This window comes from Nothobranchius furzeri, chromosome 6 (assembly GCF_043380555.1).
Source record: "Nothobranchius furzeri strain GRZ-AD chromosome 6, NfurGRZ-RIMD1, whole genome shotgun sequence".
In the NCBI taxonomy this organism is placed as follows: Eukaryota; Metazoa; Chordata; class Actinopteri; order Cyprinodontiformes; family Nothobranchiidae; genus Nothobranchius; species Nothobranchius furzeri.
The window spans coordinates 64,204,351-64,218,300 of NC_091746.1; the positions used below are offsets into that span (position 1 = coordinate 64,204,351).

The 13,950-nt window shown below is 42.5% G+C and overlaps 1 protein-coding gene across 1 annotated transcript in view; it reads right to left on the reverse strand.

The window, feature by feature from the left end:
- Positions 1-787: 787 nt before the first annotated feature.
- The window catches only part of lhfpl2a (LHFPL tetraspan subfamily member 2a), a 79,278-nt gene continuing 66,115 nt past the window's right edge, over positions 788-13,950 (reverse strand). The window contains exons 3-4 of the mRNA XM_015943127.3: positions 12,529-13,280; positions 788-1,865 (exon numbers count right to left, since the gene is read on the reverse strand). Coding sequence (XP_015798613.3) covers positions 1,609-1,865; positions 12,529-12,949 — 678 coding nt within the window. The 5' untranslated portion in view covers positions 12,950-13,280 and the 3' untranslated portion in view covers positions 788-1,608. The remainder of the gene's footprint in view (positions 1,866-12,528; positions 13,281-13,950) is intronic.

Below are 13,950 nucleotides of genomic sequence, written 5' to 3' on the forward strand. Positions count from 1 at the left end.
GTTCAGGCCATTTTATGCGTGATTCTGAGAAACATTTATGAACTGTCAACATTTAACCTGTTTGAAAAAGCTGAGTTTGGAGAGACTGAGTTTATTTCTGGGCAGACTGACGAGTGAAGCCAGTAGCAGCTGTCCTAAACTGTGGCCTCCCAACATTTCATAAGGTTATTGCTGAGAAACATAGTCTCTCCAGCGTGTCCCGGGTCTTCCTTTGGAAAAACCTCACCATGGAGGCATCCTGACCAGATGCCTGAGCCACCTCAACTGGCTCCTCTTGATGTGGAGGAGAGGTGGGTCTACTCTGAGCCCCTCCCGATTGACCAAGCTCTTCACAGACACTCTCTCTAAGGGAGAGCCCAGACAGGGAAAACTCATTTCATCTGCTTGTATCTGTGATCTCATACTTTCGGTCACTAGCCAAAGCTCGTGACCGTAGATGAGGGTGGGGATGAAGATCGACCGGTAAACCGAGAGCTTTTGACCCCTTGGTGACTTGTTCTATAAGAACTGATCAGTTTCTCCAAACGGAGGTGATTTGAATAATTAATTCTTACTTCGTTCTCTAACTCACTGGTTACATATATCGGAGTAGCCTTGTGGAGGTAAAACATGAAACAGGACGTCCATGGTGCATCAGGGGAGAACATCATCACCCACCCTTCCACCCCCACCTCTGAGGGCCAGACGGAGGTCTCTCAGCCACACTGGCTGCTCCTCCCACGACACCTCATCTCTCTTCTCTGACGAAGCGATCCTCTCAAAGGAAAAACGGCAAGTTGAGACCTTGTTAGTTTTCCCTTCTCTTTATTTGTTTGGCAGAAACAAATCCCAATAGATAAGAGACTATCTATGACTTGACACACACACACTCCCTGAAAGCAGACAGTACTAGCAACAGCAATACTTCATCTGTTTGTGTCGTCATCGCTCCAGTCCACGTCTGTGTGCAGAGATTACGGGATGTCTGTTCAGCGAGGACCAGACCCTTCCCAGAGCTTCCTTTGCTTGTCCTTGAAGTCCAAGTGAGCAGTCCTTCCCATTAATACATTTCAGCTGTCTAAAAACACATTTTAGGCATTCAAATAGTACATTCTGCCAGCTCTAGACATCCACTCTGAGTTCAAGGCTGCTTATTCTGACTGAGTAGTGGTTCTCTTGTTGAGTTAATACTCACACGTGACAAACAGTTTGCAGTCCAGGTTTGCTGGCACAAAAACACCTCTTTTTCCCCCAAAAGTGGCAAGAGTGACATCATCAGCCCAGCCAGGATAAAAGATTACCATCATTCTGGAATCATAACTATGTACAAAATACATATAATCATATTTATTTACAGAGCGTGTGGTGGCAGACGAAGCCCCTCTGGGCACCCACACGCTTTACATGAATACAAGAACAAACACAGCACCTCTAGTGTCAGAAGACTGAGAAATAAAAACTCGGCACTTGCAGATCTCTCCCACACGAACACGAGACAAAATAAGAGTCAGTTTTAGTGGTAAACCATGCAGCCGCCTCCGTTTTCACAGGCCGGACTCGCGAGTAACAGAGCAGCAGAGGTGGATCTGCTTCTTTTTTCTCCTTCTAATTTCAAAGTGTCATCAGAGCCTAAAGGAGGCAGATCAGGCTCTTGCCCTCCTCGATCTCCTCCTGGACCTTGTCGCTGGAGGTGGCGATCTCGGCCTGAGCGGAGAAGACGGCACAGATGAAGGTGAGCACGGTGCCTCCCATTGCCGTGTAGAAGGCCCAGCCCATGGAGCAGAGTCCGGCCCGGTACGGAGCCGAGTCCTGACCGCAGTACACCTGGACCTTGTCCGAACCCCAGCCAGCGGGGTACAGCATCAGACCCAGGATCAGGAACAGACCTGCCAGAGAGAGGGTGACAAAGGGTTAGCTTTAGGGTTGTTTACATACAGCCAGCCTCTAGAGGGCGCTGTGGTTCTTACATCCAACAACATTCCCCTGCATCCCTCAAGAGGCTTTATGATTTATTAACATGAAACTTTTGGCTTTTTGAGGGAAATTTAGAGCTAAATAAATATTTTTAACATTATATTTAAATCAGGACACTGAAACAGCCCCACAAAGTTAGAGCTGCTGAATTAATACAATCAGTTCATTTTTAACAGACTATTTTACTTTTGTCAAGAATGTTTGTGGGAGGAGTGAGTGGGTCATTTGGTGTTTTGACTGAAATTTTGGATTATTTTTTAATAATATTGTATTTTTTATATTTTTAATACTTTTATTAGTTCATAAATTGTTGTTTTAGTAATTATTTAGGTCGCTAAATGCTTGCTTAGTATGAGGATTGCTGTAAAGACTCTGACACTAGTCAGTGACTCGATGCAACCTGCTGGGTTCCTTATGCAGGAAACTTTATACTGATTGGCTTAATGAACTGACGTGTGTGAAGTGCCTTGACTCTTGTCATGATTTGGCGCTATATAAATAAACTGAATTGAATTATCGTTTTAATGATGGTCTGGTGTGGTTGTGCAGTCTAATCCCTCAGTCTAAAGCAAATGTCTCCCAACGGAGACAAACAGGGACTTTGAATGTCTACAGGACAGCTTTTGTCTGTTTGTTTGGTGCTGTTGTTAATTAGCGTTGTGCGTAAATAGCTTTCCTCATCTGAAGAAACCACATCGTGTTAACTTTAAGAATTCTTGCGCTTAAAGCCACATTACAAAGGAACAAGAATGAAAAATCCAACAAAGCAGGCAGTGTTTGCTCTCTGGGTTTGCACAAATGTCATAAAGAGCTCATCTGTTGGTTGCTCTTCACTTCGTCTCCCTGAAAAACACGTGTTGTTGTTTTTGTTTTGCACCAGAAGACGATGAGAGATACTCCAGCCTTTTCTGATGGCCCTGAAGAGCAAATCAAGAATAAGCAAATTGCAAAGAATTCACTAACAACTTTTAGGGGTTCGATGGTTGATTTAAAGAACAAATGTTCCATTTTCTCATGTTTATAATTAATTCAGTTAATTTATAACGACAATTGTCTCAAAGTATTACACTAAGTAAACGTTCCAACTGAACCTACTTATCAGTGCAATGAGTCCAGTTCATTATGTCAGTTAGTTAAAAGTTTCTTATGTAAGGAAACCATCGACATAAATATACCCAGGAAGGAAGGAAAGCCAGAAGGAAACCCAGCAGATTGCATCGAGTCACTGACTTGTTGTGTCAGTATCTTTACAGCAGTTCTCCTACTAAGCAAGCATGTAGCGACTGTGAAGAGGAAAACTCCCTTTTAACAGAAAGAAACCTCCAACAGAACCTGGATCAGTGTGAGCACCCAACCGCTTTAAACATACAGAGGAACGAGTAGTGGTGCTTCCTGAATAATCAATTATCAACGTAAAAGTGGTCAGGGGACAGAAAAGGTGAGCCTAAATTGCAGATGGGTCCCAAACTCCTGATATTCACAGTAAGATTTGGTAAAAATAACGGTAATAGTCATGGTGTTGCTCACTCCACTGACTCTTACAGTCGTGTCTGAAGTGTCTGTGCTGCTGAGGGTGGCTGTAAAAAGCTCCTGTTCAGAAAGACCTGAGTCTTTTCTTTTTTAAACCAAAACATTTCCTGAAAAAAAAAAAAACGCCATGGCAGCACCAAATAAAAAGTTGCATGAGGCAGGAATTACTTCCTGTTTAACCTGTGACTGAAGATAAAAACAGTAGGACCTTGAGTCTGACAGGAAAGAGTGGCTCAGCTCGAATCTGGACACACAATCTCATCGAGGCAGAGCGGAGAACAACAGGAAAAGGTAGCCGATAAGCCGGGGTTCCCCCCAATCCCATCCCGAGTCTCAGTGGAAGGAAGGGGTCACTTCCTGTGTAACAGTAACCCACTTCCAACGTTCTGGAAGCACATGGACATCTTACAGATGGGACAGGCTTTGCGTCTAATAGAATCTCACGAGGTTTCCATCATCTCCACTGATAGGTCAGTTGGCCAGACGCAGAGCCTGCGACCAATCAGAACCCAGGAGGAGCATTTACAGTAACACGATTACTGAAGAGAAATAAGCCAGATGGTGACGAGGGTTTCAGCTGGGTCGGTTTCCACCCAGCTCCATGCCTGAGTCTGCCTCTTGCTTCGTTAACACAAAGAGGTGAAGCTCTCCTTCTCTTCTAACCTCTCCTCACTTCCTTTCCCTGAAAGCTCCCGATATCATATTAAACACGGAAATGAAAACTAGGTCATAAATTCTTTCCACATGTTGCTGCATGGCCCCGACTTCCAGACCAGCCCTGGTGATGGATTGAAGGCATGGTTTTAATTCTCGATCCTCCAAATACCCCCCCCCCTTCCCCCCCCCCCCCTGCACTCACTCAGGCCCCACCACCTCCTCCACCTTAAAGCTGTACCTTCTAACCTAATATCCTGCTGGGCTCCTCCCTCGTCCAGCCTCAACTACTTCCGTTGTGCTGGCTCTTGTCTGCGTTGACTGTCCATCCGACAGCGACCTGTCCACCACCATCCTCCTCCACCAATCTACTAAACCTGGATGCTTTTCTTCTTTCCAGGGAAAAAATGAGATCCAGACTCTAAACTAGGAGAATTACTGATTAGATCTCTTTCAGCTGCTTTGACATCTTTACTATGAAACACACTCAAATCATAAGGCCTATAGATGGATTCATTTAATTAAATTTAAATGGGACATATTGTGTAAAACTCCCTTTTTGCATCCTTTTGTGTTGCCGTATGGTCACTACAGAATCTGTAAACACTCCAAAGTGAATAACAACCATTAATCAGAAATTGCATGTTCCTATGAGAAAAAAAATCTCTTATTGTGATGTCACAATAGGAGTGTTTCCATTGTTGGATCTTCAGCGTAATTTCTGCAAGGGGGAAACTGTCGGGGAGACAAGATGTCCCGGTCCTCTCAGCTGTCTCCATACAATTTCAGTCCTTACAGGACTTTGCACAGACGTCAGCATATCGCGACTGCTTTGACATTGAATGATGTCACCGATCAGTGCAAAAAAGCATCCGCAGTAAAAGTTTTATTCTGTCTAAGTACAGCAATTTACACTATTCGGAGGACCAGGAGAGCTGCTGTGTGATGTATAATGGGGTGTTTAATGAACTTTTTCATAATTCTAAATAATTTTCTTGAGCCAGTATGTGCAAAAATGACCCTTTACAGGGTTAATGAAAGGCCGCCTGGCCCCTATCACTGCCTATGGCCAGAATATCCCACTTGCAACTTCAGACTGGCAGGCTGCTCTGTTGGGACTTATATGCAGTCTGCTTCCTGCATGTTTTGGATCATGAGCACAGCTGATTTGTTGAATTAAGTGATGAATCACTCCTGTAGACATTAATGAAGGCTGAGGAGACATTCCAGCTGTTAGATTAAGGTGTTAAAAGATGAACACACAGCAAGGAGGTGTTTTGTTTTTGGCTCTACAGACGGACACCAGAGGGTGCTAAAAGCAAGACAAAACGGCCTAGTTTCCTTTTAAAGATTAAAGCCTAATTTATACTTTTCCGTCTGCGTCGGGACGGTCACACCCAATGCCAATATGCTTTGACGCAAGAGTCCTTGACGGGCTTGCGGAGGAAGACAGAGACGTGCCCCCAGTTTTAAGTATCTGGTGAAAGAGATGGAGGCCGCAAGCTTGTGATTGGTCTGGATGCTGATTCCTGTTTTCATTTGTCAACAGCACCATCTTTACCACTTCAAAAAGCAAACAGATATTTAGTGGCAGACACAGAACAGATTGAAGAATACATCGTGGAAAAAATCTGGAAATATGAACGCTTATCCACCCGAGAAGATCAAAGATCTGGCATTCGAGGGCCAAATAAAATTAAGTTTTATCTAGGGCTGAACGATTTAGGAAAATAATCTAATTGCAATTTTTTTGTTCAATATTGCAATTGTGACAATTCATGATTATTTTCTCAAGGGGCTTTTCTCATTTTTTTCAACTAATGGAAGCAAAAAAACCTATGTAACTTGTACTGAATATAAACAAGTTTATATATCTACATATTTATCTACACATCATCAACAAGTTTATTTGTTTATATATACAAAAACACTCACACGTAAAGAAAAACTTCGTGTTTGAAGCTGCAATCCTTTGAAGGAACATTGGTATTAGCATCAACTGTGAAATGTATTAGCAGGAAAGAACGGTGTTCCGTTTATTGAAGTCTTTTGTGTTTAGAGTTTTTGACGTCTTGTCCATGCAGAGCTTCCGTAGTTCAGTTATGTTCATTGCTCCTAGCAAAATCTCTGTGGTGTTAAAGTCTCTTACGGTTTTCTAGCTTTACTAAAATACCTGTCTGTGCTTATTTGATTGATAGCAGTTTTTATATGTTATTAGACTCCAGAGCAAATCCGAGAGAACATACTAACAAATATTTTGTTCTATCTAAAATTATGAAATTCAAAGACTTAGTTTACTTGAAAATTTTACTAATTATGTAATTAACTAATTATGTTTAAGGCTAGAAATAATTTACTGCCAACTAATCTACAAAGGTTCTTTGTTTTGATCCCAAAAAATGATAAGAGTAGAAAGAAACCAGAGTTTAAAAGGATATTTGTTTGTACTATATTAAAGCAAATGTGTATTTCAATATATGGTGTGAAATTATGGAATAACCTGGATGATGAATTAAAAAATGTACAACTACTGATCAATTAAAAAAATGTATAAAGATAAAATGCTAAAATCGTATGATTTGGTGAGTTGAGGATGGAGGATTAATGTTTTAGTATTGATATTATTTGTGGAAGAAAGAGAGTGGTTTATTTTTTGTGTATAAGGCTATTTTGTACTTTTTGTAATTTATCTTGTCTTAGTTAAAGGGGGTAGGTCATATAAGATTTTTTCTTCTTCCTTCCCCTATTTCACTCGAATGCTTATATTCTGGTTGGCAATTGTATTCTGATTTGAAGCTTGTATATTTAAATTTTGAGTAAAATAAAATTATTGAATTGAAATTGAAAATGTAATCATTTGGCACGTTCCTATTTCATAATTTGTAAGGATGTAATCGGCGATATTAGCATTAGCATCCCTATGGGTTCTTCCATGTATATTAGCATTGCGCTAACCACTCGCTGCCAGTCAAATCGCAGCCTTTGCGATTAGAAAGTCTCCTTTTGTCACATTGCAGTTTAATTGCATATGCAAGTAATCGTTCAGCCCTAGTTTTATCATATTACCACTCAACTGTAAACACCAAATATAGGATAAATATTTTCCTCATTGAAAGGGAGCAACATTATTAAAAAAAACGTGCTCCAGAGCAAAGAGTCTGGCAATAATGTTCCTAATAGAGTCTGTTAGTGCTTCTGTTGCAGTTAACCATTAGTATAAAAGCAACCACACCTGCAGTGTAAGCATAACACACAGGAGCAGCCTTTAAAGGCCTGCAGCTCACAAACCTGCTTATGAGACATAACATCAGTAATACCACTTAAATTCCAGTTAGAAGGTGTTTTGTTCCTTTCCTTCCAGGCTGGAGCTTAGTCATGCTCTGTGGTTAAACCTGTAACAGGCTCCGTGACTCACGGCTGAAAGGAACGTTCAGTGACGACACACTAAACCAAAAGCACAAGAATCAAGACGGTTTTACGCTGGGTTTGTTTGCCGTCTTAGTGAAGCGGAAAGACTGCTGCATGTCTGTAAACACAAAACTCACTCCTATGTAGTCTCACCAGTGAGCGCCGACAGGATGCAAAGTTTAACCCTCTGACCCTCAGCTGAAGTCTGCTTTAGCCATTCAGCAACATAAATTCAACTTCAACAGAACTCTTTAAAGCAGTCAAGCTTTAACGGTCACTTATACATGATGCAAGGCACAGCGACTTAGGAAACGTGTCACAGAGGTCCAAGTGACACTGGGGTTTGTCGGGAGGAGGTTAACGGGCCCGGGAGTCACCCCAGCACCATGACGCGACTATCTCTGGCAGCGGCCTTGCAATCTTCCCATCTGAGGTCAATCACTTTCCCAAACATCTGCCGTCTGGCTCCAGTTTTCTCATTATCGGAGCGTTGGTGGGTGTTCTGGAAGTAATCATTAGTTAAAAGTCAGTGTGGTAGTCCCTTTGGTAAATCTCACTCTGAGTGATATCATCCAGTCTCATGGAAAGATGGCAGTTAGGTTAAGACTGATTAAAATTGATACTGGAAGAAGAACAAACCAAACAAAACATCCGAAGCGACACGACAGGCGGCAGCTTGGTTTCCTCTGGATGTGATGGATGAACTGGAAAAGCTAATGCTGTGTGAAGGAAACCCTCCCACCTCCTCAGATGTTTGAAGCTCCTCTCGACCCCCTTTCCACTGCCACATCCTTATCCTCCCTCAGCAATGAGCCTCAGCAGAGCCGTTTCCCTCTTTCATTAACAGATCTGTGTTCACGGGGCCTCCTAGGTGATGTAACGCTCTTTTCAAACCATAATTGTTGTAGGTCAACGAGCTGGTTTTTAGCTGTTCAAAAGAGCACTTACCTTAAAGGAATAAAATAAAAACATCTGCCAACTCATGGTTTAGCCTTGGATCTTTCCACTGGTCTAAGCTGCTTTTTTACAGACTCAAACTAATCAGTAAACAGTACAGACGTGGTGCGACGCTACTTCCAAGTGATCTCATCCACCGAGAGGGATCGTTTCAGGCTGCAGTTCCAGTTTGCACTCCAACAACTCGTCACGGAGGAGGTGAAGTTAAAGCTCCAACGTCAGGAAAATGTGACAAAACCATCATAGAAAATAAACCACGTCACTTATTTAGCTGTTATCTAGTTTTTATTTCAGCGAGCAGATGTTCATTATTCAGATCAGAATCTTTCTATAGAGGCAGAAAGCTTTGTGTTTACTTTGTAGATTTTTGAATCAGTCAAGCAGTTTGCTGCCATCCCTTCTTATAAACATGTTTATTTATAAACAATAATGAAAAATAATAATGCCCGCTAGGGGTAGATCGATATATCGGTCGGCTGATATTTGTCCTTAGTAAAGTCGATTTAAAGTCAGGCACATCCTCGGGCAGCTCGGCGCTGTTGCTGACTTTAATTGTATTTTTACTTTCACTAACAACATCTGCATAACAAAGTTAGGATTTAACAGTTAAATTCAGAGTTCAAAAACTGATTCAGCTTTTTGTGCATCAATCGATGTTAATAGCGACATTTTAGCATGAAAATAAGGTGGAAAATGTCTCGATATCCGCCATGAAAATCAGTTAGTACGTATCGGCCATCAGTATCAAAAACAGAAAAAACAATATTGGTTGCCTCTAATGTACGCAACCTGGTAAACTGATAAATGTTTGAAAGGTATGGAGCGGTAATCTAATTTGATCCTGGTCTTGAATGTTATTGGCTTCTTTGTAGAAGAGTAAACACACCATGATAAAAAAAATTTATATATTTAAATATATATGTATAAAAATAAAACAACCAACCAACTAACAGAGTTACTGGTTGGCTAATACATGCCATCAAGTGCAAACATTGACAAAGTCAATGTTAAAATCTGCTTTTATTTAATCTAAAAAATTGCTGAATTGTTCCTTGAATCTACGTTGGAATCCGTCTTAAAGTGGTTTTGTTTTTGGCGTTCTTCTGAATTTCCAGTGAATCTAATTTGAAATGACAAATGCTCTTAGTGTAAACTCCAAGTGGGCCATGCAAAAGCAGAACGCTTGAGAAATTTGTACTGATTCTCCTCCAGCAAGTTTTAGAGTCTTGATTTCCAATCATTTTTCATTTTCCATGGTAGCTCTGAAGCTCCTTACTGACCAGTCACAAAAGAGCCTAATGGCAACCCAATCCCAGCTTCTCCACAATAACTTACAACCTCTACACCAAACTCATACAGCTACAGTCACATAAGCAAATACAATAACGCACAGTGACATGCATATATCTGAAATAAACTTTTAAAGCTCGTTGCTTGGGAGCTCGTTTAGAAAAGCCGTCCATCACTCACCAGTTGAACGAGTTTCAACAGCTAACCTAAGTTTACAGCTTGGCTTGTCCTTCACCATCCACCCACCTTTTCTGTTTGGCCCCGAATCAGATAAACAACAGCAGGGGAGGATAGATATAATCACCGGGGGGTTGAGAGCAACAGTCTGTGAGCAGGGATGTTTATAAAGCCTCCTCTCTGGAGTTTTGGCCTCAGAAGCCAAACCACAGACACAGGACACACACCCTTTACACATAAAACACTGATACGCATGCTTACTTAATCTCTTTTAAAAGGATTGTCCAGCTGACTGTGTAAACGTTCAGGTGGTTGTTCCGGGTGACAACAACAAAGCAACCGTCTGTTTTGAGCCTGTCTGGGTACGAGCTCCTTCTCAGCTTAGCGGGAATAAAAACACATAATTCTAGAAGTGGGAGTTGTGGCGCTCGTAATGAAGTGTTTAGCTGAGGGCAGCTTTTCATTTACCTTGATGAATGCCACAGGAATGAGCAGAAACAATAAGGTTTGGACTCAGTGGGGGTAGATCACTTTATGTCAGGGTGCAAAACAAGTCCTGCAGGATCACAGTATAGGTTTGTCTATGAAGGGCTTGTTTCATTGTTCCAAGTCTTAAAGGTGCAATTTGTAAGATTTCTACTGTGAAATAATCTCGAAACATTCTAATGTCTCAGTCATGTTGGAAGGAACAGATTTTATTCTCAACAGGCTGGGGGGTCGTCAGTTCTTCTCCTTTTGAAGTAAACCAAAGTGGGACGTAGTTCCTGTTTACACTCGGTTGCCAAATCTGCAGCAAGCTAACACAGCAGCACGGGCCTTTGTAATTCGACACCAGCAGCCAAAATGCTCCAGAGTTGTTTAAAGAACCAACGCCAGTAAACAGGAGTGACCCAGAAGTTATTTATTGTACCGTTGAACCCCAAGAAGCCTCAGACTCTTTTTGTTTTACTCGGGTGAAGCAGGCTAGAGGCTAACATTGAGCTAACAATGCTAATTGTGAATTAGAAGCAAATAGTCTGCTCTAAAATATCTCAAGCTGCTTTTTACTACCAACAACTGGATATTATGGTGAAATGTATGTGTGAAGTAAATAGTGAGTCAATCATTGCGTTTGAACTCCTTTGATGAGTTCTTCAGAACTGTAACATCAAGCTAACAGCAAGAAGGCAAACAATCATAATTCCTGTAATGCTGAGGACATACTGCTAAAGTCCCACAAGTAGAAAAATTTGTTCTCCGCATTTGACCCATCCCCTAGGCCAGGTAGTGGTGAGCTGCAGACACAGCTGTGCTCGGGGACCATTTGGTGGTTTAACCCCCCTATTCCAACCCATTAATGCTGAGTGTCAATTCAGTTCAATTCAATTCAATTCAAGAATACTTTAACAATCCCAGAGGGAAATTGATTGCTGTAGTAGCTCAGAATAATAATAATAATCAAGTCATCAAAGAGTTGTTGTATATTACAAATGGCTGTTGGCAGGAAGGATCTCCAGTAGCGGTCAGTGTTGCAGTGAAACTGAAGAAGCCTCTGACTGAAGACACTCTTCCTTTGTCGGACAGTCTTGTGAAGAGAATGCTCAGGGTTGTCCATCATTTTCTTGATTCTCTGGAGAATCCTTCTTTGCATTATCTCCTCCAGCGGTTCCACACTCGTCCCCAGAACAGAACCAGCTTTTTTTTTATTAGGCTGTAGAGCCTTTTCAGGTCCCTGCTTCTGAAGCAAGTGAAGAGGCATTGGGTCGCAAGTTTATGATACGACCCGACCAGGACTTGAACCCGATCTCTCGGTCCCAGGGCAAACACTCTACCACTAGGCCACTGAACTGGTTCAGTGTGGTAAGTACTCCCTGCCATAAAACACCCAAGATTGCTAACAACAGACACTGTATTTGTCGATGGATTTGTCTTCTTATCAACTTATTGTTATGACTCGTTTGTGCTTTTAATCTCGAATCTTCTGGTGCTGATCCATAACTGGACACTGCCATGAAACTGAACGAACGGGAGTGAGAAAGAGATTTGTTTTGCTTAAAGAGCAAGTCACTCCAAATCAACATTTTTTTGCTGATAAACTATATAAATGAGTGTCTGATTGTGCTGTAGACAAATGTGTTCAATAATTCGGCATTTTAGTTCATTTCAGTTAAATATTCTGCCTAAAACTGTCAGCGATGCACCGTTGTCAGGTAAAAACTCTGCACCGCGTTTGAATTTAAATCTGCCATCGCTATTGGCTAAGAGGCACACTATGATGTTAGATGGTACATTATGATGTCACAATGTTGTAAGTGTGTGTATTTGTTAGCGGCTCCACCCTCTTGGTCTGCTAAGCAACAGCATTTGTTGCATTTTTCAAACAGGAAGTGGGAGTTGAGTAAGAATCTGGTAGGGGTGACTTGCTCTTTAAAAAATTAACTGCAGTACCCACATTTGACCACAGGATGTCAATCTTGCAAATTGCACCTTTAATCACCTGTTTCTATAAAAAAAACGTTGGAGCTCTACAATGAGCTCCGATTGATATTTGTTTAACACTGCCACAGCCTTTAATCTCACCTGCAATCCCTTGAAGAAGTCCACACACATTGAAGATGCTCTTCTTCATGATGCTTTGGAAGCACATGGTGAAGACGGAGATGAACGCCACGGCACACAGCAGTAGGATCCCTGCTGCCAGGAAGATTGAAGTCGCCTGCCAGAACCCGCTGGCTATTTCCCCAAAGTGAACGGCGTACGGTCCACACAGTACCCCCCGATGTGTGTGGGGCAGCTTTACGCAGCGGCCGTAGATGCCTAAAGTCGGCCTGTAGGCCTCGCCGGCTGCGGTGGCCCCATGGGGGCCGAAGACGGCATCGGGTGTGCGAGGATATCCCACCAGCCAGTCAGTGCTCATGAAGGCGATGAGCTCGCCGAACGCTGCCACAATACTCAGCAGGGTCCACAGCATGGAGCGGCAGGTGACAATCACATGGCACATGCTGACGGTGGCTCGGTGTGTCTCAGGTGGATTGTGGGTACAGAACAGAGCTGAAGTTGCGATCCTTTCCCAGCGGCAGTGAGAGAGTGAACTCTTCACAGGAGCAACAACAAAAGGCTAAAGGTTAATGATTCACAGCTTTCCTCCACAATTCTTTCACTCCTTATCTTCTGTTGACGTCGTTCCAGCTCAGCTTTCGTTCCCCCTCCTGGAGCTCTCTCTCCGGCTCTCAGCTTTCTCTTCAGACTTTTCTGCTGCCTGATGTTTTGTGTCTACATCGTACTGAAATAGTGCTCCCTGAGCCAGCCCGCTGGCGTCACATCAGACACACCTAAAAGATAAAACACAGAGACACGAGAACAGGGTGAGTGCTCTGATTGCATGCATAAAACCTAATTGCATGTATAAAAGAAACCACGAGGTCATCTCTGTGTTTGAGACCGCACGCCTCTTGCTTTGCATCCCCTTTCTTATTATGAAAAAAAAGTTTGCAGGAAGAGCAGGGAGGGGAGGGGGAAGGGGATGCTCCTGGTGTGGATTCATAAGGGGAGGGGGTCTAATGGGTTGGATAGAGCCTCTTTCTCTTTTTACGTGTTTTTGTTGAAGGATTTGTTATCAGGCCACTCGGACCGCGTACTCCTACCTGTAGATCATCTCCGACGTTAAAATGAAGAAGAAAATTTATGTTCACGTTTTTGTGTGCATGCTGCTGAGAAGGAGATGGTGGAGGCTACAATAGATGTGGAAAAGCTAGGACTGCTAGCAGATACGGACGTGGAGAAAAACAAGCTTGTAGCCTTTCACCTTTCAGCCCGCACGGCTGACCTGGGGTCAGCCAATGGATGATAGCACAATTACCTCCGTGTACAACTCTGCTGAGTCGGTGACACTAAACTCAGGAGGCAACGTGTCTGTTTATAAATTGTACAACACAGCCACACAGCTGGATTACTGTTTGGAGAGAAAAACAGGGACAATGTGCTCTCTCAGGGTGGAGTAAG